This window comes from Spermophilus citellus (assembly GCF_964194105.1).
Source record: "Spermophilus citellus genome assembly, chromosome: X".
Taxonomy (NCBI): domain Eukaryota; kingdom Metazoa; phylum Chordata; class Mammalia; order Rodentia; family Sciuridae; genus Spermophilus; species Spermophilus citellus.
In genome coordinates, this window is record NC_138190.1 from 3,824,343 (window position 1) to 3,850,774 (window position 26,432).

At 49.0% G+C, this 26,432-nt stretch overlaps 1 protein-coding gene and 1 long non-coding RNA gene across 6 annotated transcripts in view; one reads left to right on the forward strand and one right to left on the reverse strand.

Moving 5' to 3' along the window:
* Positions 1-788: 788 nt before the first annotated feature.
* PNPLA4 (patatin like domain 4, phospholipase and triacylglycerol lipase) lies at positions 789-25,339 on the reverse strand. Of its 5 annotated transcripts, none has more exons than XM_081276798.1 (7): positions 25,204-25,339; positions 23,630-23,814; positions 19,592-19,686; positions 19,287-19,422; positions 8,764-8,829; positions 1,749-1,901; positions 797-1,022 (listed from the first exon to the last, which is right to left on the reverse strand). In XM_081276798.1, the coding sequence occupies exons 2-7, from the start codon at positions 23,807-23,809 to the stop codon at positions 891-893; spliced, it is 762 nt and encodes a 253-aa protein (XP_081132924.1). In that variant the 5' UTR covers positions 23,810-23,814; positions 25,204-25,339; the 3' UTR covers positions 797-890. The 5 variants fall into 5 exon arrangements, with proteins under 5 accessions (XP_081132927.1, XP_081132924.1, XP_081132923.1 ...); XM_081276797.1 differs by lacking the exon at positions 25,204-25,339 and adding an exon at positions 24,954-25,081; XM_081276800.1 differs by lacking the exon at positions 25,204-25,339 and adding an exon at positions 24,520-24,540.
* LOC308638881 overlaps positions 25,281-26,432 on the forward strand; it is a 34,063-nt gene continuing 32,911 nt past the window's right edge. Inside the window, exon 1 of the long non-coding RNA XR_014019958.1 lies at positions 25,281-25,416. This is a non-coding gene — a long non-coding RNA (uncharacterized lncRNA). The remainder of the gene's footprint in view (positions 25,417-26,432) is intronic.

Genomic DNA, 26,432 nt, shown 5'->3' on the forward strand with positions numbered 1-26,432 from the left:
GAATAGGGTGAAAAATCTTAGGCACAGCTAAAAATTTAGCTACTGAATGAATTGGCACCAACGTGAACTGATAATCCAGTCTTCCTGTCACTTAATAAAGCCACATATGGAGGTTTAACCACGTTGGCTCACGTAGATGAAATACACACCCCAAGGACTGTCATTACTATGGACGGGGTCTCTGCAGAACTCCTAAGAAAAGAGGCCATACTTGGTGTTTGTGTGTAAAAATTGTGTATTTGGGGTTTTGAGAACCATAAAACTGATTTAAAGAATGGCTTCATGGGGGTAAAAGGAGGAATGCAGGACAATTAAATCCACGCCATTAAACTGGTTTGTTTCTAAGAGTTCATGCTTGGAGAAACCCCATCAAAACAGATTGAAGATTGAAGGCGGTGTCAGCGAATCAGCCCTCGGTGACTGGATGCCGCTTCAGAAAGTGGGACGCGGCATCTGCACAGTGTGATTTAAAAACGGGGCTCTGCATGGTTACTCTGGGTTTTAATCCTTGCTCGTCGACTTGGTTTACTCTTGGTGTTCAGCAGCATTTTGTCTATTTAAGTTCCTCCCAGATCCTAAAGCATGCTGCCTATTTCTCAGATTCCTCCTCCCCCCCGCTGCCCTGTGGCCTGGATCAGCACGTGAGCTGATGCAGGAGGAGATGCAAAAACCATCCCTCATCACCCGATGCTGCCAACTCTAATCAAATGCCCTCTTCCCTGCACCAAGCACTGATTCAAGTATTAAAAATAAATCCATTGCAATGGGCCATAATTAAATTGACAGAGTCCTGGCAGAATTTTTTTTTTTTTTTTTAAACAAGGGTTTAATGAGAAGGCGCCCTCCAAAAGGATCCGCAACTTGTTGTGCCTTCTAAGCTTTCCGGCGTTTTATTGAAACCAGTCTTCCCTGCGCAGGAACTGCACGGTGTCATCAAATCCACGCTGATACAGGGCCTCCATTTTCCTTCTGCTTGGAGGGAAGAGGGCCTGGTTGAGCCTCATGAGGTTGGGCAGAGACAACTAGGAGGGAAAGACACAAGTTCAAGTTGTAGGACATACGTTTAACAGCCTTCACCCCCGAGATGCTTGGAGCCACCCCAAGATATGACAACCCCAAATATCTCCAGGGGGTGCCAGGCCTGTCCTGAATAATATGCCATCGCCCCAGGTCCAGATACATGAGATGAAGATACTTTTATGTCAATTGCTCATTTGGGTCCCTAAGTATCTCTGCAACATTCTCCAATATTTCAGTTCTTCAATCTTTCTAAATAAATAAATGACCCCATCGAAAACTGCACCGATGGCCTACCAAGTATATTGATGTGGGAAAGAGCCAAAGAGAGAGAAAAAGCTATGCAAATGTCAGTTAATTAAGCTGGGCACGGTGGCTCACGCCTGTAATTCCAGCAGGTTGGGAGGCTGAGGCAGGAGGATGATGAGTTCAAAGCCAGCCTCAGCCAAAGCGAGGCCCTAAGCAGCTCAGGGAGACCCTGTCTCTAAATAAAATACAAAATAGGGCTGGGGTGGGGCTCAGTGGCCAAGTGCCCCTGAGTTCAATCCCTAGTTCCCTGCCACAAAAAAGTCAGTTAACCAGCAGCAGACAGACTGCATCCTGACAGCCCCAGGCCCCCAGGTCTCTTGGCACGGTTGAGAATTGCAAGGCCGGGGTGCAGGCTGCATTCATTCTGCGGGGATTTCCAGTGGATCAGGGCACTTTAAATATCACTGAAGGTAATTACTCACCATTATGTCCTGGTTGGTGACCTTGATGTACACACTGAGCTGCCCTTTGTCTTGGGGGGAGATGTCCAGCCGTCCACAGAAAGGGGAGATGGTCACTGTGCGGCCTGCAGGCAGGACGGGGAGACTGTTGGTGAGGCCTCCGTCCACCCACTTCTGTGGAAAGGAAGGTGCACGTCCGTCAGTGGCCATCGGCGGCCCGATTCCCACGCAGAGAGAAGGAGCGGGGTCTTGTCCACAGTGACTGGCCCTCCTGGTCCTAAGATGCACACTTTGGGTGTCCTTCTCAATCAGAACGTCTGGGTGCTCATCCAACTGGGCGTCTGTCTTGGGAGCGAAGGAAATCTTTGTGCATGTGTTAGTGACTGAGCTCGGGAGAACTCTGGACGGAATCAGAAAACCTCTCCCAAACTTTAAAAGCTGGGTCATTCTACACGAGCCGTACCTGAGTTCTTACTGATGACCGTGTGGGTCCAAGATGCCCTGGGTTAGTTATCAGGTTGAGACTCATGGTGTGACCCACGTGGCGAGTCAAGTTCACTATCGATTCTGAATAGGATACCCACCCGGGGAGCAGGCCCCATTGTTGATGGTAAGAATTAGAAATGGGCATTTTGTGCAGCATTTTAAACATAAATAAGACACCGAGAAACCCTTCTGTTTGCAAAGTGGTTCCCTTGGGCACAAAGACAGGCGTATGTTCTGAAGCTACAGAGGGTGGTAAGTGCTGGGTGAAAGCCTCCGTCACTCAGAGGACATCTAGAAGCCAACTAAGCAGGTCTCACAGCCAGCAGGAGGGACCTCGGAGAGCTCCAGGTGAGCATGTCCTGCCTCTAGGAAACCGTGCTCTGGTAGAAACACACACACCGCAGCCCGTCTGTTCCAAGGCCAAGGATCAAAGAGAAGGAATATGTGCTATTTTTGTCATGTACGAACTGCCCTGTCTCTTTTATTCCTCCTGACTTGTTTTGACTTATAAATCTGGTGGGGAAATGGCTGGCATTTCTATTAGTTACGAAGGCCTAAAAGGGAATGAAAGTCAACTAAAAAATAAGTGATTTGACTAAAACGAAACTGACCCACAATGATGTGCATGTTGTCATAATGCATAGGATTATATAATTCTTCATATATATATATATATATATATATATGGCTATGAATATCTGTACACCTGAAAGTAGGTGTATCACTCTCTATATGTGCATAAACACGATTGCAGCGTCTGTATGTGTTTTAAATATAGCAGGTTATATAAGTGAGATCTACAGAGCCCGTCACCCATGGTGTGAAAACCTGGATAGGTTTCATCAGGGAAAATTAAAGATGTGTCAGAGAATTCAAGAGCGAGTTCGCCTGACTTGTTCACCGTAATGAAAAGGGGGTCAATCTGGCTCGTTAAGTTGAAAAGTGTTGCAATTTACTACGGGGTTAATGACTGCTGTTCCAGGGAATCGAAAATCCTTTTTCCAAATTCTGTTTGGCTCTTGTTAGCTTGTTCTGATTGGATAAATGACTAGGAAACACAGAGTCATCAGATGGCTTCATGACTCCATCGGCAACCATTCCAGCGCCTCTGTACGCTCCGAGGCTGCCATCCCACCGGCTCGGGGGCTCTGTGGGCCACATGCCTCACTCCCAAGTTCAGCCCTCCCGAGATCTTGGGCTCAGAACACGCACCCCTCCGTTCAGTCGTGCAGATTCGACCCATAACTCTGAAAAGTGCCACCGGAGCAACAAAAATAAGTCCCCGACCTCCCAATTAAAAGTGGAAGAATTTTCCCATGCCGTGCTCACCAGGGAGGAGGAAATCTTGCCCTTAGTGTTTCTGTTCAGGAATTCTCTGGCTGTTGGCCCCGTATTCCTGCATGCCATTCCACATTCTTGCCCTGCGGTGGCATGTGACATTCTAGTAGCTTCTGCCCTGAGCATCTGTTGGTCTAGAATCGTCCTTAAGGGAAATAAATGCTCTGGCATGAGATAACTGTATTTATGTGCGTTAGTCTCTGTTTTCTATTCTGCACCATTGGTCTGCGGGTCTGTCTGGGCGCCAATACCATGCTGTTTTTGTTACTATAGCTCTGCTGTATAATTTAAGGTCAGGTATTGGGATGCCTCCTGCATCACTTTTCTGGCTGAGGATGACTCTGACTCTTCTGGGCCTCGTATTCTTCCAGATGAATTTCATGACTGCCTTTTCCACTTGTATGAAGAATGTCATTGGAATTTGAATGGGAATTGCACTAAATCTGTACAGCGCTTTTGGTAGCAGAGCCATTTTGACAGTGCTGATTCTGCCTCTCCAAGAACACGGGAGGTCTTCCCGTCTTTAAGGCCTTTGATTTCTTTCTTTAGTGTTGTGCAGTTTACATTGTACAGGTCTGTCACGTCCTTTGTCAGATTGACCCCCAAACATTTTATTTTCTTTGAGGGTGGGACTGCAAATTGGTGCCACCCCTCTGGAAAGCAGTATGGAGATTCCTCAGAAAACTGGGACTGGAACCGCCACTTGACCCAGCCGTACCCCAAGGTCTAAAGATCAGCACACTACAGTGACGCAGCCACATCAATGTTTTTACAGCCGCTCAATTCAGAATAGCGGATCAACCTAGGTGCTCTTCAACAGATGAATGGATAAAGAAAATGTGGTACATATAATGATGGAATATTACTCAGCCATGAAGAAGAAGGAAATGATGGCATTTGCTGGGAAATGGGTGGAACTGGAGAATGTCATGCTAAGGGAAATAAGCCAATCCCCAAAAGCCAAAGGCTGAGAGTGTCCTCTCTGCTGTGCAGATGCTAACTCACAATAAGGGGCAGGGAAGGCAAGAATAGAAGTCAGTGGATTAGACAAAGGGGAATGAAGAGAAGGAGGGGCATGGGAATAGGCAAGAGTAGAATGAATCGGATGTAACTTTCCTGTATTCATACATGAATACAGTGTAACTCCACATCATGTGCCACCACAGGAAGGGGACCTACTTAGGATAAGTTAGACTCCATGTATGTATGGTACATCAAACTACATTCTACTGTCATGAATAACTAAAAAGAACAAGTTAAAAGGTTACGATGTTAATAACCACTGCTCACCCACTACCCGCTTCCAGTCTCTGACCACATTCCAAGCCTGCGCCACGTGAGCGTTAATTGCCCGGGGAAACAGTGATGTAGCTTTTGTGGGAGATATGTTCCAAGACCCCCAGTGGATAGCTAAAGCTGCAGATGGGAGCAAACTCCGTAAACATTATGTTTTCCTCTATGCCCCATATCTCTACTGCACATCCGGTCCCTTCATTTTACAAGAGGAAAGTGCATCTTGGAGAACTACTTGTTGTAGGTTGTAGCCTGGTAAGTTACGGCCCACCATTTCCTTCTTTCAATAAAGTTTTGTTGGCACACATCCACCTCCTTTGGTTTACAGATGGCCCACGGTAGTAGTACTCCCACTATGACAACACAGTTGGGCAGGTGTGTGGACAGAGATTATGTATGCCCATGGTCAAATATTTGACCCTGATACTCTACAGAAAAATTGCAGAAAGAAATATCTACTGCTGTGGAGCTTACATGCAAAGAGGCTTGAGTTAGTCTTTTCAATTCATGTTCTTATTTACACACTGTGAAACACAGTGATGCTCAGCGGGGCAGGAAAATCACCAGGGGAAAAAATATATGCAATTTGAAAAAAAAAATCAACTCTATATCTGCAAATCTATCTCTTTGCTTTCATGATAGTGGCTCCAAGTACTCAGATCTAGCAGAACACTCTTGTTGAGTAATTCTTAAGGAGAAAGAAAAGGATAGTGGGGTCAGGAGTGGGGAGAGAGAGAGAGGGAGAAACCATGAGTCCCAATCAACTTCTCCTCCTTCCAGTTGCTTTTGCGAGGTATTTTTGGTCACAGCGATGAAACAGTAACCAAAACACAGAAAGGGAATCCATAAACAGACCTATCTCCTAGGACACAGGGGAGAAATCTCCCGTACGGAGTGAAGGAAAAACAGGAACAGAGAAGAGACAGGTAAGATTTTGGAGTCAAAGAGACACAAGTTAAAATTATATTTTTAAAAAGGGGCCAGGGAAACTCTTGTGCTGACTCCTATTGGATGCTGCTGACTTTCAGAATTTCTGAAAGTTGTTTAGAAATGGTGACTCCAAAAAATCGAGTTGATTTAGCAGTTGGCAAGGTACAGTCATTAATAATAAATATTCCCTGGAAGACAAACGTGCTGTTCCAAAAATTAAATAGACCGTGCAAAAAAAAAAAAAAAAAGTGTAAAACATCATGGAAAAATACGAGTTTTCATTTTAGAGTAACTGTACTGATTGATACTGAGATTTCCATCCAGCCAAATCCAGCTGCTCGAGAGCCCGGCCGGGGCCGTTGGCTGAGATAATGACTGAATTAGGCTTTTGTGGGAAATGCCTAAGTCAGGAAGAAATGGGAGCCTAAGGGCTGTGGTAATAATTCTATATACACGCACAGTAAGAGAGTCTTTCACAATTCTCTTTCCCATATGTGTCAATAATGAAAGACGATTAATCCGTAACGCAAAGGCTCAGGGGAGAGATCTGCAATTGACAGATTCTCAATAGGCGTTCTTGTAAAATGAAATAAAAAAAATATCACTTGAATTCTAACTCAGACCAAAGGCAAAACAAAAACAAAAACAAAAACAACAACAACAACAAAAAAAACCCCAAAATCCTAAAGTCTTTCTTCTCATCTGCACCGGGCCCCTGTGGACGCGATCGTCATTCTGACAGTTGGCCATCTGCCGATGCTAATACTCTCTCTTGGAGAATATCAGTTAGCAATTCCTTCTGAAGATGCTCCTCTTGTCCCAAATGGACGGCAGGCATCTGTGATAACCTGGCCTACGAGTGGGATGGCTCCGGGGGCTTCCTGCTTGCACCCCAGCCTCCTGCTTCAGGAAAGCCCCCTGAGGCAGCAGACAAACCAAAGCCCGGGCTGCAGGAACACACTGCCATCTAGAAAGCAAGAGGCGTTTTTCAGAATGGACGACATTTTTATGCAGTTTGGGTCGTAGGAAGACCTTATACCCACAGCCAAACTCGTCTCTGATGCAAAGTTCACAATCCCCTGAAGGAAAGAGGGCAGAATTGGACTCGGAGGAGAAACCCGACGAACGGGGGAGACGATCAGGCTGAGAGCAGGTCAGCCACGGGCCAGGAGGACGCCTGTCCACTGACATTTCCTAGCACGGATGACACGAGGCTCTGTCCATCATTCCGCGCCTGGAGGTCCTTGCTGCGGGCCCCACTGAGCAGCAAAGGGAAACGAGATGCTTAGAGGAGACACAGGGCTCCTGTGCAAAGTGTTCAGTGACTTCCTGCAAGACTTCATCAGGAACCTCCGATCCCACCGGCCCAAGCCAGCGGGTGGAGGAGGCAGAGAAATGAAATGAGGAGAAGCTTCTATGAAAAGCCCTAAAGGAGCAGACAGAGCAGAGAGGCCAAGATGAAAGATCGTTTTGGGGACATTTCCCCTTCTAGCTTAGTGACTTGGGTAGATGAAGACCTCTATGTCTCTGTTTCTTACAGCAGATGCGACTGGATACTGGCACAGGCAAAGACAACAGCAGAAGCTTTACTTTTTCACTGGTAACAAGAATACAGAGGATAGAAACTGACACACCTCTTTTGATGTTAATGCAAAATCTCATGAAATGCCTTAGGATTTTTCTTAACCATAGTTCCCATTTTTGTAATGAGTAGAGTATATTATAAAGGGTACTTTCTAGTAAAAGCTATTTTAGATTTCAGATCATTATAAAACCAATGTTCACAGTACAAAGCTGATTTTTTGATAGCAACTTTTAAGTCTATTCAAAAATGTAATGTAGAAATAAATGCCAACTTCATTTCGAGAGGGAAGATAATACTTTAACGATGCATTCAGAGTGTGATGTATTGCAAATAAAATCCTAAATGACAAAATAGGTCATGCTTTCCTTGGAGACTGAATATGTTTTAGCTAGGACTGACAGTATCAAAAATAGGAAATATTAGGAAAGCTTACCTAGTTTGTAGGGTCTGTCAAGGTCCCAGCACAGAGCCCTCCTTCAGCTGCGGGCTGGCAGACTTGTGAAGCTCCGCTCCGGCCCTGGCTGTGAGACCAGCACTCCTCAACACCCCGGGAAGGTCACCGTGCGGGGCCCCGGGGTAGGAGTGAGAGGTCGGGCAGAGGGGTGGCATCCAAGTACCCCCAGGTACTGATGTGTGGATGAACAAACTTCCGCAGGTGTAAAATAAACAGCTCTCCTCCATCTGCAAGTGGGCCTGACCCCTAATGGGTGCTGGATACTGCATTTGATCACACAATGTCTATGTGGGGTATGTGCTAAAGAGAAAATGTGCTGGGTTCTAAGCTCCACGGATGAACACATGCTGGGTTTGATTGTGAAATAGACACGGCGGGTGTGTGTGAAATGCACACTGCATTGGATGACAGGGTACGTACTTCATATAAATACCTAATGCTCATCTTGTCTATGTTAAACAGATCCTCGGATGATAAATCCACCTCGCTGGTGTGGGTTAAATAGAAATGGTGCTTAATTATAAAAAGCCCATCTCTGCTGGGTGTCAGATGGAGGCGGTGCTGGGTTATGACCTGCAGGTGTTGAACCAGAGTCCCTGAGGTGGAGAGAGCTACTGCATGGCTCAGGGCCAGGTGTGCAGGGCCCTGGAGCTTGTCCCACCAGTTCACAGGAGGAGCCGTGACCAGTTCTTATGAGGAAGACCAAATTCTTTCCCTGCTTTCAAAGGTATTTTTAAACGACGAAAATAAGAGCATCCCTGTCAATCATTCCTCTTCCCCGATTTTGATAAGGTATCAAAGACCCTCCGGTTCTTCTTCTTAGAAACAAAGCTATTTACGCAAAGAATGCGTACCCATGGATCTGGACCAGAATATGGGAAACTGCCCCTTTCAGAGGAGGTGGATTTCTGGGGAGGTTGCCGTGAGCGCCTTGGTTACGGCGACTTTACCTGCCCTTGGTATTCCACTGGTCTCAGTCCCGCGTAGATGGGCACGAAGCTGCTGGCCAAGAGAACCTAGGTGCACAAAGAGACAAAGGGCTCAACTCGAGAGGCCACCCGGAAAGCTGCGGCACCATTTAGAACGAAACTCTCATGACACGAACACCTTCCACGCATGTCCAGACACGAATGCTCACACTTACGTAATAAAAAAAAAAAAATAATAACGCTTTCAGCGTCCGAGAAGGCCCTAAAGTCACAGGTACAAATCCACACTCCCCAAATGAGTGAACTACATACTCCTGAGTCTAAATCAGTGGCTCAACTGTTCAAGACCAAGTGTTGAGAGCCACAGCCCAAGGGGCCCCAGCAAACTTCCAGCTGCCGGCTGATGATTGGCTCACAGCGGCCCCAGCAACATCTAGCTGATTGGCTCCTCTGCGGTGATGCTCATTGGGCTGTTTCCCCGCCCTTCAGACTGCCAGCTGATGATTGGCTCACAGAGGCCCCAGCAACATCTGGATGATTGGCTCCTCTGCGGTGATGCTCATTGGGCTGTTTCCCTGCCCTTCAGACTGCCAGCTGATGATTGGCTCACAGCAGCCCCAGCAACATCTAGCTGATTGGCTCCTCTGCGGTGATGCTCATTGGGCTGTTTCCCCGCCCTTCAGACTGCCAGCTGATGATTGGCTCACAGCGGCCCCAGCAACATCTGGATGATTGGCTCCTCTGCGGTGATGCTCATTGGGCTGTTTCCCTGCCCTTTCAGACCACGGAGCTGCTCATTGGGGGACTTCTTTGGCTCCGCCCACGTGACCCAGCCAATCGGCCTCAAGAACAGGAGGATTGTGGGAGGTGGTGTGGGTTGTGTGGGGGTGAGGGGCTTGTGGGAAGCCGTTGGTGGCAGTTGGGCTCTGAGGGTTTTTCCTGAGGAGCTGTGTGGTTTGGTGTGTGTGTTCTAAAACTAAAGTTCGTTTCTTTTGACAAGTGGCTCCTGAATCGTGCCCAGCCAGACTGCAGCAACCAAGTCCTTTTGAAACTGATATTTCAATTCCTTGCGGTTGCTAACTGATGACTCGTAATGTTGTATAGATTACTAGGAAAATGGTTTTAAAGTTGCCCTGTCATTGTGTGGAAGAGGGAACCCCCCTGATTATTTTAGGGGAGATTCACTCCCCACAGTGCAGGATGCCCCCACGGATGTTACCAGGATGTGGCAAAGGGGACGATACGTTTTTTAGACATGCCACGTTCCAGCCAAGGAATCATGAAATGCAAGTAGACCCAGGATTCGCTATCTTCCGTTTGAAAAGTGGGAAATGATTGTCATTTAGGATAGGACCGGTTCTTCCAAGAGGAGCAGCTGAGCTCTGACGGCTCTCCCGAAATCTCAATGTCCTCTTCGGCAGCAGCCTCGGTTTGGATTCGCCAGCGAGGGCTCTGTTTGAAAACACGCGGCATTGGACGTTGAATATTTAAGCGCTCATCTTTCAGCTGATAAGGGAAAGACTCTATGGCTGCTTATCAGCAAAGATTCCATGAGGCTTTTTTTTTCCCCCCAACATGCATTATTCAGAAATGGATTAGAGCCCCAACACTGGCTTATAAATCATCTGCGTAGGATTATTTAGAACTCAGAAGGCATTTTCCCCCCAAGAAATAATATCATAGGTATGATTTTTTTAGGTTAGCTCTCAAAAGCCTATTTATGCTGATCTGCCACTCAATTACAGGCCCGGGCGACAGTGTAAAGGGATTTCTGTAGGAAAATCTCCCCTGGGCTGCACCCCGCAGGGCAGGAGCCTGCCAGGGTGGGAAGCCCTTCCTGGTGGTGATTTCTGCACCGTGTCCCTGAGCCGTGGTGTGCACTTCCTCCTGAGGTGGCTCTTCCTTGCACCTGTCTCATGACGGATAGAAACCAAGGAAGAAAGGCTCTGGTGCCTCCCCCACGGGGCACTAGGCTGTTGCCATCACGTTCCATAGCAAGACAGAGAAGGAGGGCCCAGGCTGCCTGACAGGTAGCTCAGGAAGCTTCTGGGAACGGCGGTTTGAAGTGGCAACGTCATGGTAACAGCACAGCCCAGGGACTCCGGCGGGAGAGGACCAAGCCAACAGCCCTGGGTCACACAGCTCTGGCATGTCAGGCTGGTTCTCTGTCAGCCCTGTGCAAAAAGCAAACGCCCGTTTCCCCTGTTCAGAAAGTGCAAAAAATCCCAAGATGTTGACAGCTGGGTGTTGGGTCAGGAATGAGGCCTTTTGAGAGCGGGGCCTGTGCCCACGCGGGCCGCGCACACCAGGGAGGGGACTCTGCTGTGCGCCACCCCCCCAGCGCCTGCCTGAACTCTCTCAGAACTACTGCTCAAAGCGACGACATCGCCCGCCCAAGGGTGGCTGAGCTAATGAGTGCTTCAGCCTGCACCTGGGTTTGGGTTTATTTTAACACCAAACACACCTTCCCTTGGATGTTTTCCAGGGCCAGGCACTGAGTCAGGTCTTGCATCCTGTTTGTTTCTCGGCTAGTTTCATGCATCTCTCTCTTAATCACATGTTTGTGGAAAGACCAAGTGCACGCTCATTGGTAGAAGCGCTTCCCGGAGGTAGGGAAGTATCCTCTTTCTTTCTGTTTTTATGGATCCGTTCGTTTATTTATCGCGAGGTAGAATAACAAGCTCGCAGGAGATTTGACCGCCTCCCAGTCAGTGCGGACCTGCCTGTATCAACACGCTCAGCTCAAGGTCTCCGTCTCACTGCGTTGCACAACAGGACGGGGTGACATTCCCTCCACCACACCCCTCCACCAGGAGGCAACCCAGGAGCCCAGGAGCGAGGGTCACCTTAGGAGATTTGCTGGAGATCATCGAGGAAATCCGTGGCAAAGCGCCATCCTCAGTCCCAACCCTCTCTGCCTCCCCGTGGCGATGATAAAACCGGTAGTTGGCATTTTTAGAGAAAGCTTGTTTACAGTCAAGATAATCGCATTTACTCCAGTGAAATCCGGCCTTGTCATCAATTGGTTACCCTTAAAATAAAAAGCCATCACGGATGGATCCTAGGAATGTTCTGAAGCCCAGTCCACCTGTTCAATGAAGCTAGCTGGCGAATCCCACGTCGTACCGTACCATCTCCTGGAACAATTGGTGGGCCGAGGACACAGCGACAGTACTGGGGAATGCCTGCTGCATTTTAAAGTCTCTGAAGGATCAACCGTGTGTCTCCCTGGGCTGCACAGACATATGTACCCTGCAAAAAAAATCCACCACCCTTAGAATCAGGACAGTACCCTCCTCCACCGAGTTGCAGTGTTAACGTGAAGTTGGCGATTTCATGCCTGGAGCTGTTTTGAGGTATTTGGATGCGGAACAAAGGGATCCAATTACTTCCCTGCAGATAATAACCGTTAGAATCCTCCTGAAGGAGATGAAAAGTGCACAAAGCTGGAAAGTGCGTACCCCCTCCCCGACGCCAACGCATTTTCTTCCTGACACTATTCACTCTCCCTTTTTATGGCCTGGTGATGTCTGCATCAAGGCAACTTTAGTGAGGAAATTAGCTTTGGGTAGTTAAGGAGGAAGCGGCTTTCCTTACTGCCATCTGATTGCAGCAGATAGGACTTCATAAGGAGGGAGGTGCAGACTGACATGCTAAGACCGCTTAATACAACACTGGGTCCCAGCGTGTGTCTTTCAGCCCAGGTGACTTCAACGTCACTGATCAATCTCAAGACATCTAGAGCAGCTGTTGTCAACGGAAGGGTCATGTCCCCACCCTCTGCTGAGCCACAACCCCAGCCCTGTTACTGGTTTTTATCACCAATTTTAGAGGTGACCTAGTAAGCAAGGGACTCCGGGTGACTTTGCCACGGAAAACACCTCTGATACATGGGAAATGGGAGGAGCAGATGCCTAAGTGGATTTCAGGAATTTGGAGGCTGCTCTTGTCTGCCTCAAGCTGGCTGCAACCACCTACCTTTCTTTTGGGTCTGCCCAAGGGTCCCATGGTGGGTGGCCTTGCAAAGTCAGAGGGTTAAACTCCTCCCTCAGAGCATGCTAGCAGCCATGACTGTGTGTGCACACTGTAAGGAGCATCCCACAAATATCATGAGCCCTGGCCTCCAGGAGGCAGATTCGAGACCCGGATCTCCACCTCTCTGCTGCGTTGCTTGGTGAATCAACTCTCTTTTGCAAAACTCATTGTTTCCATGATTGACATACCGTGCCGCAGGCAGAGCAGACTGGGGTCAGCAACAGGCCCCCAGATGTCAAGAGCTCAGTGGTTGGGCACACTGATGAGAAAAGCACACGCTTACCTCCCTGCCCCGTCTCTCGGTACAGTGCTTTAAACATGGTGTGCAGTGTAAAAGCGTTGATTTTTCGTTTTATTCTTACTTAAATGTACGAGGATGAAAATCAAAGTTGGTGGCTTCCCGTGGCAGCAGCTCAGAACATTGGCCAGGGAGTATTCAGGACACGTTCTTGCTGGCTCTTTTCATTTCGCATTTTATAGAAAAGGGGGGTGTTTAGAAAATTATGTGGCTTAACTTCCTTTGCGTATGAATTCTCAACAAGTTTCGTTTATGCCTGAAGTTTACTGTGAAGTGTAATGAGAATCTGGCTGTTTACACAGAGCCTGCTGGTGTCGTTGAGATTCAAAGACAGATTCAAATTTATCTTCCTCCAGTCCTTGCCAAGATAATGGCCAATCTGAAATTCAGTCCTGGTTCCACCTTCACAAAAGCTAAATGAGAGAAGATTCTGCTATAAAGGAGCTAGGTGCTAGGAAATTCAGGTCATCGGAGCAACGGAGACAGGGTGCCCGCTCCCAGGAGAGCCGGGGACACTGTTAGAGATGACATTCTCCCTGGCCATCCAAATAGAGGTGTATTCACGCCTGTCAAAAGGACATGTCTCAGAGCACACGTGTGCATCGACTCTGCACATGAAGAGGTTCAGGATCTGCCCCAGGTGAGGGGCGCAGGAAGATGTCACTGTGCCACGTCGGCATGTTAACTTAAAATGCACTTTGGCTCAGTCCTGCAGCTGCCGCAGGACTTCCTTTTAAACCCAGGATTTATCTCCCTAATTATGCTTTGCTGAAGGCTGATGTTACAATGCGCCTGGATTTGCTGGTGGTAAGCTTGCTTCTGACGGAAAGCGGCCCAGAGTACAATCTGGAACTGAAGGGGAACGAGTTGATAGGCAAGATGGGCCCAGTGGGGTCATTCAGGAATCTCCAGGGAGCCATGCTAAAGAAGGGGGTGGGGGTGGGAACCCATGCCCATCAAGAGAGAAGGGGCCCTGGAGGGGTTTCACATCCACAGGTCTGTGCTGGGGAGAGGAGGAAGTATTTTCATCGTCCTGCTGTACTTTACCTGTGTGACAGGTGGAGGGCAGCTGGGTCCTGGGACGGAACCCAGGGCCTGGTGCATGCAAGGCAAGCACTCTACCAGCTGAGCTATGTCCCCAGCCCCAACATTTTCTTTATGCACCTGAAATACCCCTCTTGGACCAGTGGGGATAAAGGAGGGAGCTGTATACAGGCGGCGTGTTGGGGCCCTGGCTGATGGGCATGCACCAAAGGCTGTCCCCTCCCTGGGTCAAGTCAAGTAGTCGGGGGGCAGTAGTCAGCAACTCTGTTTCCCTGTCTTCGCCTGGTCACCGACGGCAGAGGGGAAGGGGTGTCAAGTGAATTCCAGGCCACGGAGTGCCTAGAGGCCACAGGTGTGTCTTCTGGAGCTTTGTAAAGTAGAAAACACCAAGTGAAATAATCCCCATGGAAATGCGACTCAGAACACTATGAAGACCTGGGTGTTGCCAGCTTTTCTTCCCTGGGACCAAAATACCTGCCAGGAATAACAGAGAGGAGGGATTTACTTTGACTCATGGTTTCAGAGGTTTTAGTCGATGGTGGGCTGGCTCCGTTGCTTGAGTCTGAGGTGGGTCAGAACATCATGGCGGAAGGGCGCGGTGCAGGCGAGCGGCTCACCTCCTGACACTCAAGCAGCAGAGAGAGAAGGGGGTTCCAGGGGCAAAATATAGACCTGCTCCTCTGACCAGGCCCCAAAGCCCCACCGGGGACAGCACTGCACTGGGAAGCATCAGGGAGCCGGGGAGCGCGATCCCAGAGAGCAAGGACAGGCCTAAACCTGCACACGTGTGCATGCACACACATGCACACGGGTGCACACGCATGCACACAGGTGCACACACAGGTGCACGCACGTGCACACGCACACGTTGTAAGCCCCGGGTTCGAGGCTGTATTTGCAGGCACACAGCACCCCGTCTATACTAAAGAGCAGCATGAGCGGGTGCCCAGGGAAGCACCAGGCACTTTTTAGAAATTCACGCAGCAGGGGCGGATCAATGAGCTCACGATAGCGCTGGACACACAAGGCAACCGGGGCACCACGTCCAGCACTCTCCCGCGTTCGTCCACCCTAACTCGAGCTGTCGTCCGCCTCTCACTGTTTCTGTCTCTCCCCGTCTCTCCCCTGCTGACTCTGGTCATCACCCGCCCACGGTCACAGCTGCCTGGTGTCATCAACAGAGCCGCCCTGGGTACTTTCACTTCCCCGACCGACCCCACGCGCCCTCTTCCTTCCTTGCCTTCCATTGACTCCACGGAGGCTGTGGAGGCCATGCAGCTTGGGGACAAACCGTCTTCCATCGGCTCTGCTGCAGGTGACACCTCTGACGTATGGGTTATGAGGGCAACGTCTGCCAGGGTTACGTTTCAGGCACTTGAAAACCATTTTGTCCGAATCACAGAATCCCACTTGGTCCTGAGCAGGTGTCTTGCTGAGTTGCTCAGCACCTCGGTTTTGCGGAGGCTGGCTTTGAACTCATGATCCTCCTGCCTCGGCCTCCTGGGCTACTTGGATTACAGGCGTGCGCCACCTCATCTGGCCTCACCCTGCTTCTTTATCTGACTAAAATCCCCAAGTTTATCCTCAAGGAGGGGGATTTGAGTCTTGGACTTGAAGGTGTTCTTTTGTAAAACTCATTTCAACAACTGGCTTATCGTCCACTGGGCCAAACGGGTTACACCGTCTCAGACAACCTTGTCCCCGGCCCCTTCTTCCATCACAACATTTAAACTTCACAAAGTGGCTGCTGGCAAGGGGCTGGTTGCATGTCCCCCCACACTGCTGGGCTTGGGCTCTCCTTCCCGGTCTTCACCATTCTTACTCCGTTCAACTCAATACTTCATGCCTGTTCCAAGCGGCTACTTCATATATTTTTATAGTCACCATCTGCTACAAAGGAAATGTCCTCCCTTCATTTTCGTCTGAAAAGGTTAAAGCATTCTGCTAAAGATGGAGAAGGCTTCTTGTAGAACCTAGGATAAATGCTAATTATTCAATAGTCTCCTTGTGCGGTCTTACACACGGGCATCAGTTATTTCTCTTCTGTTTGACGAACCCAGATAATTGCACCAGTTCTCTGCGTAGTTATAACCCCGGGAAACAGGGAGACACGGTGTTTCCCTATGGCAAGAGTTTGCTATCACTGCACAACAGATGACCACCAGAGCTTCAAACAAGACACAGCCCTGCGCATGCTGACGGGAGGTCCCACTGTGCTCTAGGTGGTACCAGGCAACATTCAGTTGCAGGCAGGGCTCTCTGTTCCCGGCTGGAGGCTCCGGAGAAGAATCATTTCCTTGCTAATCCAGGTACTAGATGGAGTCACTTGCATAGGGTTGCAAGGCTGCGGTTCCCTGTCAGTGGGGATCCGCCCGTAGCAGCTGCACCTGAACCCGGCTTTCACATCTCAGAATCAGCCAGCGCAGCACATCCAGTTTAGGACAGGGCTCCACTTCTCAAGACTCATCTGCTTATTCTGGGTCCACTGGGACAATGCAAGAGCACGTTCCCTTCTGAAGGTATGTGCCATCTCACATTTCCAAAAAGGTCCGGCACCATCAGTGTCTGTCTTTATAGCTCTGGGGATTCAGGTACGGATGTCTTTGAGGGCCCGCATTCCAAAATCCTCATTCCCCAAAGGGACAGAAAAGATGACTATTTTTATTTAGCTTGAGCTGTGACCGGATCAGAAGGCCAGAGAATGCACTGTCCCGCCAGGTGGGCCGCTAACTAGCTACTTAATTCCGCACAGGTTATGGAACATGCGGGACCCACTTCCTACTTTTAAAGCAGGCCATTGTGATAGATGCCACCTCAGCTGGTTTATGTCTTCATTTGGTGTTCATTCACTTCTCACGTGTTGGTGGAGCCCCTGCATCGTGGCTGGCCATGTCCCGGGCACTGGGACAGCTAGGGGCAAACCAGCAATCTCTGTCCTCCTGGCGTGAGCATCCTGCCAAACGGCGAAAGTAACCAAGCAGTAAGATGTGCGGGATGCGAGGCCCTGGCCAATAAACCAGGCGGGGAAGATAGAAAGAGGGTGGCTATTGGGTACCAGATGCAGGTGCCTAAGAGGCATAAGTCCTGGTGTAGAGTGGCAATAGTAATTTTATTCTATATTTCCAAGTTGCTAGAAGAACGGGTTCTTCATATTCCCAAAGAAATGATGACTGTTGCAAGTGACGGGTCGTTTTGCCATTGTGCACGAGTATCAAAAAATCACATTCTGTACCACGTAAGTACGTACAATCGTCATATTTCAACTAGAAGAAAATGTGACAGCCGAGGGAAGGGGCCCTGCTTCTTTTACATTACGACAGCCCACATGTCTTCCTGGGTGAGCCAGAGGAGAAATGCCAGTCCTTGTGTGTGTCTGCATGGGTCACCGATAGCCTGGGACAACTCAGGTGTGGGGTGACCCGCTGTCCTCTTGATATTGTCTAAGTCTACAGAATACTATCATAAGATTGATAATAAGATCACGGAAGAAAATTCTTTTTCTGAGATTAAAAGACGGTTATAAGTGATGGCGGTGAACAGGAACGCTGAGTATTTCCGCCTGTCGACTCAACATTTCATCAAGCATTGCGGATTCCAGCATCAAGGTGATATTAAAAACCAGTGCACCTGCTGTCTAACCCGGGCAGAGTTTTTCAGTCTCAACCCATTACCTCCTGCTGTATCAGAACATAATTCTCTGTGTCATCCAAAGTCGCCACGATTCGCACAAAAGGACTAAGGAAAATCTGCCCCGTTTTCTAAAAATGGGCACCCTTCCCGAGATACGAACGCTCAAGCAAGTTCACTGTTATTTGGAAATTAACCAGTAAAAGCATTTCCCAGAGATAATGAATTCGCCACCAAGCAGTTTCCACATGCCTGTGGATAGAAAGGCATTAAAACAAGACGCAAGAAACAAAACTGAACATTAGATTGGAAAGTTGAGACCCAGAAACCAGAGCTGGTTCCCAGGGTCCGGCAGGATAACCTTGAAGCCAGAATCAGACAGGCAGCCATACAGGTCCAGTCAGGTTGGATCAAGGAGGCCAGTCATGAGTGAGTGGGCAAGTCTAGACTGAAATGCTAATTCCCTCATGGCCCTTCCTCCATCTTCATGGAGAACCTGCCCCTGCTCCAACCTGTTGCCAAGGTAACCAGCCCTGGGAACTGCCCCTCCCTACAGGGTTGTTGATTGATGTGTCTTGGGCTGCACCATCCTGCCCTTCCCCTTCAGCCCACCAGGTTCCCACCTTTGGGCCACCCCACCATTCCTGGGCCTGGTCACTTATGCAGGAAGGACAAAGATAGGAAGCCTAGGACATATACAAAGGGCAGAACCCCTCGCTTCTTGGGACATCAGGCTACCAGCTATGGCCCCTTCTCCCTCCCAGGAGAATTCTGCGTTTTCCCTTTTTAAGTAAAGCCTGCTTCATATGCTGGCCTCGGCGTGCTTCTCCAATGTTCAAACTCGTGGGGAAGCAGGACTCGTCGCCAATGACCAGCGGTAGGTGTCAACCTTGGTGTGTGTCACACCCCCAAAAATCTTTCCACCATGACTTCCTCATTGTTGAGTCATAAAAGGGCCGTCCTACGGGCTGGGGCTGGGGCTCGGTGCTGGAGTGCTCGCCTGGCCCGTGAGAGGCCCTGGATTCGAACCTCAGCACCACATAAAAATAAATGAATAAAATAAAGGTATTGTGTCCAACGACAACTAAAAAATAAATATTGAAAAAAAATATTAAAAAAATAAATAAATAAAAGGTCTGTCCTAAGGCCTGTGCCTCCTGATTCACAGACGACTCTGGACGGGTGGAATAAGAGCGCCCATGCAAGAACTCCGCCACAAACTACCCAGTATCAGCCACGTAAATTTCAGGGAGTACCACTGCTACTAAACTGCACCTGCAACTCACTTCCCATAGTAAGTGGTGAAGCCTGAAATGAGGAGTCAAGTAGAGGAGGCGTGGGCCTCGCGGCCTGGGGAGGGAGGCTGGGGGAGCCATTCATCAGACACATGATTTACTGCACCCTGATCATCTATCAGCCTGGTACCTGACCCCGGATCTGAAGAGCCCGGGGGATGCTTATTATTTCTAGGAAGTATCTAAATCAGCATTTGTTTTTTTTTTTTTTTTTTTTTTGCAAATGGGAAATGCGGCTGGGCTACCTTAATGAGGTCTTCCCTGGAGGGAAAGTGGGAGACCAAGTAATTCTGCAGGGTTCTGGTGTTGGTGATGGAGATGTACAGGCGGTCCTGGGCCAACTCGTGGGCGTGGGGAGGAAGGATGGACTCCATGCCGCTCCTAGACAAAGAAAAGCAAGCCGCATGCATTACTCACCGTTAATTATTGAGCAACTCTGTAAACATTTCACAAGAGCGAGGGCTGTGCTTGGCACGCTTTGTTGGAGAGCGTTCGACACTCTGTCTTCAAGTACTTGGGGGGGGGGGGAACGTGCTATGGAAACATGTACCTCAGCCGGGCCATGAAGTCATAACCGGGGGTCACTGCCCCGAAAGACTGCTTTCTCGTTTCTTCAGCAAACTGATAGGTGAACCGGTTACACTCCTGAAAAAGAAATGAACATCTGACCCTCTGCATCGTCCACATGAGTTCATCCCTCTTCCAAAATGCTGCCCATTGCTCTGGATGGCACACGCCCACCCACCAGGTCACAGGATGCCACACTCATTTGCACAAGTGTGCAAACCTCCCCCCTCCCATCTCCTTATCCACTCTTCTTAGGCCCAGGGCAAATTACTTGTTCTTACAATAATCTGTCTCTCTCTCTTTTTTTTTCTTTCTTTTTAAGCCACCTCAAATGGCCTTACTCCAGAATTGAAAAGGCCTTGAAGACTCGACTGAAATTCTAATTTAGAGCATTCTTCTACAGATTCCCTCCCCAACTCCGGGGCCTCAGAGGCATTTCAATGGCAGCCCCACAAGGGCACGATGAATGACAACGGATGCAGAAAGCACCGTGGCTGTCTCTGGAGGTGTGTCTTGAGCACTGGACAGTCTCCAAGTCCCTGGGGCAGGGGTACTCTTGTGCACCCTGGGCTGGGATCCACCCAGGCCTGCTGTCACGGCATGATCATGGGACCCTGCAAGCTGGGCCCGATCACCTCACTTGGCAGGTAAGAAAACCGAGGCCTGCAGAGATGAGAGAACCTTCCCAACAGCACATCAGAAATGCACGTGGGAGCCAGGATTTGAATCCAGGTCTGCATTCTGAGCAAGTCAGGTTCTCTGAAGGAGCCACGGATTCATTACAAAGATCCTGCAGAGGCTGGACCCTGCCTGAGCTGGGCATTGTCATTACAGAGCCCTTCAGTAGCCGTTTATGTTAACTTTGGTATCTGACCTCACGTTCTCCTGACGAGGAGGAGTAAACTCAGAATATAGGGCTAAGCTTAGGCCTCTGGCCTCCACCAGCCCCGAAGCTAAGAAGGCTATTTGTGTCTGAAACCTGTTCCCCTGCTGGGCTCTGTCTGAGGACCTCATGTCCCCACCCACTACTTAGGAACATCTCATCTGTGTTCTGCCGCTGTGAAAGGTCCTGAAACCTCCTCCTTGTGCAGGAACGGGTCATGTTAACTTAAATCTCTGTACCTGGGTCAAGGCCACTCCTATGGGGCTCAGAATAAGCCATTTCCTTAATGTGGCGTGGCTACTTGACTGGCACACTTTGATTCCACATCTGGCTCATTCAGTCAATACTGGGCTAGTCCCTGAGATTTGGGAAACCTTTGTTTTTTGTCTTTTTTTGAGTGCCACCACGGGGAAGTGGCACAGTGCTGTCCAAGGCCTTAGAAGGTGCTGCACTTTGCAGGTTGGATGTCCCCATAAGGGTCCAGGGGTTAAACACTTGGTCCCGGGGGTGGCCCTGTGGGGAGGTCCTGTGGACCTTTGGGGTGGCACCTCGAGGGAGGTCCTTAGGTCACTGGGGGTGTGCCCTGAAAGGGATCATGGGGCCTCAGTCCTTCCTCTTTCCTCTCTTTTGCTTCCTGGCCATAAGGTGAGCGATGTGCTCCACCCAGTGCTTCCACCATCGCCATCTGACATCAGAGCACCAAAGCAATGGTCGGTTCTACTTGTTCTGGGACATCGTGAGCCCAAACAAACATTTTTGTCTTTGTAAGTTGGCTTTTTCCAGGCATTTTGTAGTAGCAACTTGAAGTAAGAGAAAAGGGGAGGCAGAAGGGTCCCAGATGAAAAGGATCGAAGAGGCCACGCTCATGGCTTACGAGACGGGAGAAGGGGCCCAGAGTCAAGAAACCTGGGCAGCCATGAGAAACGGGAAAGGGCAAGGAGACGGCCTCAGGGGAGCAAGCTTGGGCTGCTGACTCTGGAGGCCAGTGAGTTGGTGTCCGACTCAGAACTATAAGGTAATAAACTCCTGCTGTCTGAAGGCACCCGGTTGGTGGCCCCTGGTTACAGCATCAACAGGAAGCCAATACAGGGGGTATCAGCCCCCAGCCTCAGGGTGGGGGGGGAGGCTTCCCTCCTGTCTGACATCTGGGCTAGGACTTTAAATGGGAATGGGGGCTGGACCGGGGGCAGAGATACAGGAGGCAATAATAAGGAGTGGACTTCTTCACCTTTGAGTACCCCATGCTATGCCTTCCTTGCAAGTCCTGAGGCCGGACCAGGAATTGAGGGGCGGTTTGCTGGGGAAGGCTTTGCAGCTCCAGGCTCTTTCTCACATATCCATGCCTCCATTTGCCCACCACCTCAAAGACATGGAGCATTCGGCTCCTCTTAATTAGACATGCAGGGTGCTCCTCTTAATTAGACCTGCATAAGCTCACAACAAGATTAATTGCATATTTGTCACAAGAGTGAAAAAAGCTCCAGGAATTTACACCACCAAGCAGAACTGAGCTAACCTGTAATTTGAGTAGATTGGAGAGTTTTCCAAAACAAAACAAAAAAAAACCCTCAAAGCAATTTTATCGACCAGCTATTTCCAATGGCTAAAGAGAAAAGAAATAGCCTTCCATCAACAGGTTATTGTGGCACAGCCCTGGGGATGTGGGTCAGTGGTAGAGCATCTGCCTAGTGTGTGTGAGGACCTGGGTTCAATTCCCGGTTGTGCAAAAAAAAAAAAAAAAAAAAAAAAAAAAAAAAAAAAAAAAAAAACTATTTTGGCAGAAACATTAGTTTTCAAAAGGACCAACGAGGAAATGAGAATGTCCTAAGGTCGATAAAGAGAATAATTTTCCACCTTCCAATGTGAACACCCAAAAGACCTAGCCTTAAGTCACAGCAACATGATTTTTCCAACTTGAAAAAAAATAAAAATAAAAACACGTAATCTGATTTGAAAACAATCCAAGCAAATCAGGCATCGTCTTAACATCACAGAATTCCAGCGGCATAAATGCCTATATTATTGTCGCGTTTCCAAATCAGGTAAAGAGTTCATCACAGTTAATACATTTCTGAATTTGCTGAGGACGAGAAATCAAATCGACTCAACTCCAGAGCTCAGAGATTTGTTCCACTTAAAAAAAAAAGACTGAATGAAAGAGGAAGGGAAAGTCCCCTCCCCCGCCTCTCCAGGCCAGGGCTTGCTGCAGGAAAAAGAAAGCAGTTCTGGGCGGAGCGAGAGCTTGCAATTCAAAGCACAGGATTTTGCAAGCTTGGGGGTGGGGAATTCACACCTCAAGGTTTTCATCCCGTGTAATCACTATGACTTTTCGTCACTTTTCTAGTTTTCTGAACGCCAACCATCTAAAGATGAGGTGGCTGGATTTCTGAAAAACTTCCCTGAAATCTGAGACTGAGATTTTGATGTTTAAAATCCCCGCAGCCTTGAGACTCATTCTCGGGCACGAATGGGTTAAATCCTTGTCTTCTGATGGTTCAAAGCCATTCGCCTGTGTAAGTAATTAGCAAATATTTTCTCCACCCATAGAAACCAGCTCGGAGTCGGTGAATGTTTGATCACAGTCCAGATAGCAGAAAACCGATTTTAAAAACATAGATTGCATTAAAGAAAATACCTAATGACGGCTATTTTTTTATTACTTCTGGTTAAACTGCTTGGAATTCAGAGCTTCTACTTACTGTGAGAATTAAAAACAAATTAAATTCCCATATCATTCCACTTAATTGAAATTGTATGCCCAGTTTCGTTTATGCGCCTGTTAGAAAATAGCAGTGAGCAGAGGTACAGGCCACATGTTCAAGCCTTTGAAAATAGGCTCTATGCTCTCCTCATGCTCATAGAAAGAAGAAAAAATCCTTTGCTGCAAGAAACAGTGCTGGAGTCTTAAGGCTAAATAAAAACTCGAGAGCATTTTTATATCCTTGTCTTACTGTCACCCCAAATAATCTTCTTTTCCAAACCCAGGGCACAGATCCCTAAAGAGTGGATCTTAGAGAAAAGTCTGAACCTTTTGTTTCCCAGGCAAAGCATGATTTCTCTGTAAAGAGTCGGCACTCATTGTCGCCATTCCCTTTTAATTTCTTAATGAGGAACACAGCCTCGTTACTGCTTAATTACCTCTATTTTTTCTGGCGCTGTTAGCAAGACAGAAGCCACCAAGGATCCTGCAGAGGCCCCCGCAAAGGCCTTGACATCCTTCAGCAGCCTCTTGCCATGTTTGCAAAATGCAGATGCTGCCCCCAAGTGGTAAATGCCCAGAAACCCACAGGCTGCAAACGACAAGTTGATGGGCTTCATTCTACCTGCAGAATCGTCAAAGAAAAAAACAAAAATGAATAAAATAAAAATAATTAAAACGTTACCAATCAGTATAGTTTATTCCACACACTGTGTAATTTTGCACCTGTTTTCGTGCCATGGTTTTCTTTTAACCTATAATTCTCTAAGTGCAGTTGTTTCAATGAATTCTAATCAATCCCAGCAGTTTTTCAGGGAACCATTTTCTTTCTTTTCTTTTTTTTTTTTTTTTAACATGGATTCAATACTCTGGTTAATTATTAAAACAACATCAAAACGCCCAACTTTCCATACTTGTTCTTTTTAATTACTTGCAAGAAACAAATGTATAAATTCCAACTGGCAAGTCCTCTGAGCTTTTTTTTTTTTTCTGAACTTTTGAGACTTTCTGCTGGGAGAGGGTTGCTCTTGCAAAATGGGGGAAATTATTAGAGACTGCATCAAATTCCAAGCGAACAACAGATTCATTTGCTCTTTGGAAGTGCATCAGTAAATTTCGAAGATAGGTCCTGGTCCACCTCCATTTCCATCATAGGTATCCTTATCTTTTAAAAATTTTTGATACCCCTTGATTAATCAATAATGCAATAAGCTATTATCCAACAATGCAACACCCTTCATTCCCTAGTAGACAGATTGAGGTCATGGCTGACAAAAGGTCCAGAAGGCTTCCTACAGTGAATTTCCACCACGATATACTTGTAACACACCTAAATATAAATATTCGGTATGTGCTGCAAAGCCCCAGCGGACACAATATGAGGGAAACCCTGCCCCCACACGCCTGTCCACCCTGGCTTCCTAGGGGAGCCCCAGATCCTGATTCTGGGGCACGGGGGCGAGGCACACAGGCTGGACCAGGAATTGAGGGACGGTTTGCGGCTGATACCCCAAGCTGGGCCCCGTGCAGGGGGCAGGCTCAGCCTCTGCCGGGTCCAGCCCCGGTTTTGAGTCCACTTCTGCAGGCGTGGGGGTGGACGCGGGATTTGGGTGGTCTCTTTCTAGGTGGTCAGGCCCATCAGGCGCAGACCGGGAGATCTCCAGCTGCCCGGGGCAGGTGGGGCTACTGCCTCATTTCTCCACCCCGCGGGGCAGCCCACCCTGACCCTCCGGAGCCTCGCTCGGCCCCGGCGCTGGGTCCTACCCAGGCCCGCCTGAGGCACTTCCGTGTGGAGGGCCCTTCACCAGAAGGGGGAAGCGGGATGTCACTCCATGCGGCTCCACCTATCAGAGCCGAGTTCCGCTCGTCGCGCGCCCGCCCATGAAGGTCTGGCGTTCGAGTGGGCGGTACCTCCCCGCCTCCCGCCCTCACGTCGGTGACGTCATCACGCCGACGCGGAGGCCCGCCGGCTCGATTTAAATCGCGGCGCTCAAGATGGCGGCGCCCACGTTACCGCTCGGCCGGGTGTCCTCTGGTGCGGGCAAGGACAAAACTTTTTCGTGTCGAGTTATGCTACCTTCACCATCTAGAGATGCGTCTGAATCCTTAGGAGGCCTTCAGCGCGACCTGAGGGCTGGCCGCCACCTGCGAACCTGCTGACCTTTCATGACCCTCATCGGCCGTGCTCCGGAAGCGCTTGCTCCTCTCCGTCTGGGTCCCGGAAACGGTTCGTTTCTCTTTCCCCGCCCTCGCGCCCTCCAGAAAGCCCCCGCTGTTCCACGAGACTAAGGAGGCGGGGGGCTGGGTTGGGGCGGTTCACACCGCGGCCTTTCAAGGCCCATCTTTGTTTTTTTTCTCTTTTCCTAAGCACTTTCTGCAAAGGCTGGACCGTGACTTGGGGGAAGCTTTTCACATCTCCTTGTGGCTTTAGGCTGTGTGACCTTGGACAGGATGGGCGATGTCTCTGAGCCTCCTGGGCGTCTCGTCTGCAGAAGGGGGAGGCTCAAATAGGAGTTAAAAGCTCAATTTTAAAGCTCCTGGGTCCAGTGTCACTGTTGGCTGTGGGTCAGACTCAGGAAGCCCGACCCAGATGGGAAGGGCTCTGGCAATTCTCTTTTCAAACAGTGTCCTCCTCCTCCTCATAATCCAGGCTGCAGCAATCTCAGGAATGGCAGCCGAAGGTTCTGTGGTCCCCCTGGTTTGACGACAGAGGAGAAGGAGGAGGAGGAGGAAGCTTAAAAGCTTATCAAATTGCCTCCCCCTTGTGGGGAGCTACCTCGGTTCCAGGACATTTCTGATATGATGATTGATACGATGATTAAGGAATTAGAGATTTGGGGTCTAATTCCTGTAAGTCTGAAAACACCGCCATGCTCAAAACCCAATTACTGCTGGGCGGGGTGGCACAGGTCTGTCCTACCAGAGGCTTGGGAGGCTGAGGCTGGAGGATCTCCAGTTCAAAGCCAGCCTCACCCAAAGTGAGGCCCTAAGCAACTCAGGGAGACCCTGTCTCTAAATAAAATACAAAATCGGGCTGGGGAGGGGGCTCAGGGGTCGAGTGCCCCCGAGTTCAATCCTGGGTACCAAAAAAAAAAAAAGATAACAGTGTCCCTGGGTATTTGTTTAGGTTAGCATTGCTAGGGCCTGAGTGTTGGCATGCCTCCCCAGATGAATGTGTTTAATCTCCACACACACCCAGTGTGATGGTGTTAGGAGGTGGGCCTTGGGGAGGTAGTGAGGTCC

Bases quoted from the DNA above. Each gene is read 5' to 3' on its own strand.
- PNPLA4 (XM_081276798.1), bottom strand. From the start codon at position 23,809: ATGAAGCCCATCAACTTGTCGTTTGCAGCCTGTGGGTTTCTGGGCATT. The intron at 19,687-23,629 runs GTAATTAAGCAG...TTTCTTTTTCAG, and splicing joins CAGCGCCAGAAAAAATAGAG to GAGTGTAACCGGTTCACCTA. The intron at 8,830-19,286 runs GTAGCCCAGCCG...TTGTGCACCTAG, and splicing joins CCAGGGAAGACCTCATTAAG to GTTCTCTTGGCCAGCAGCTT.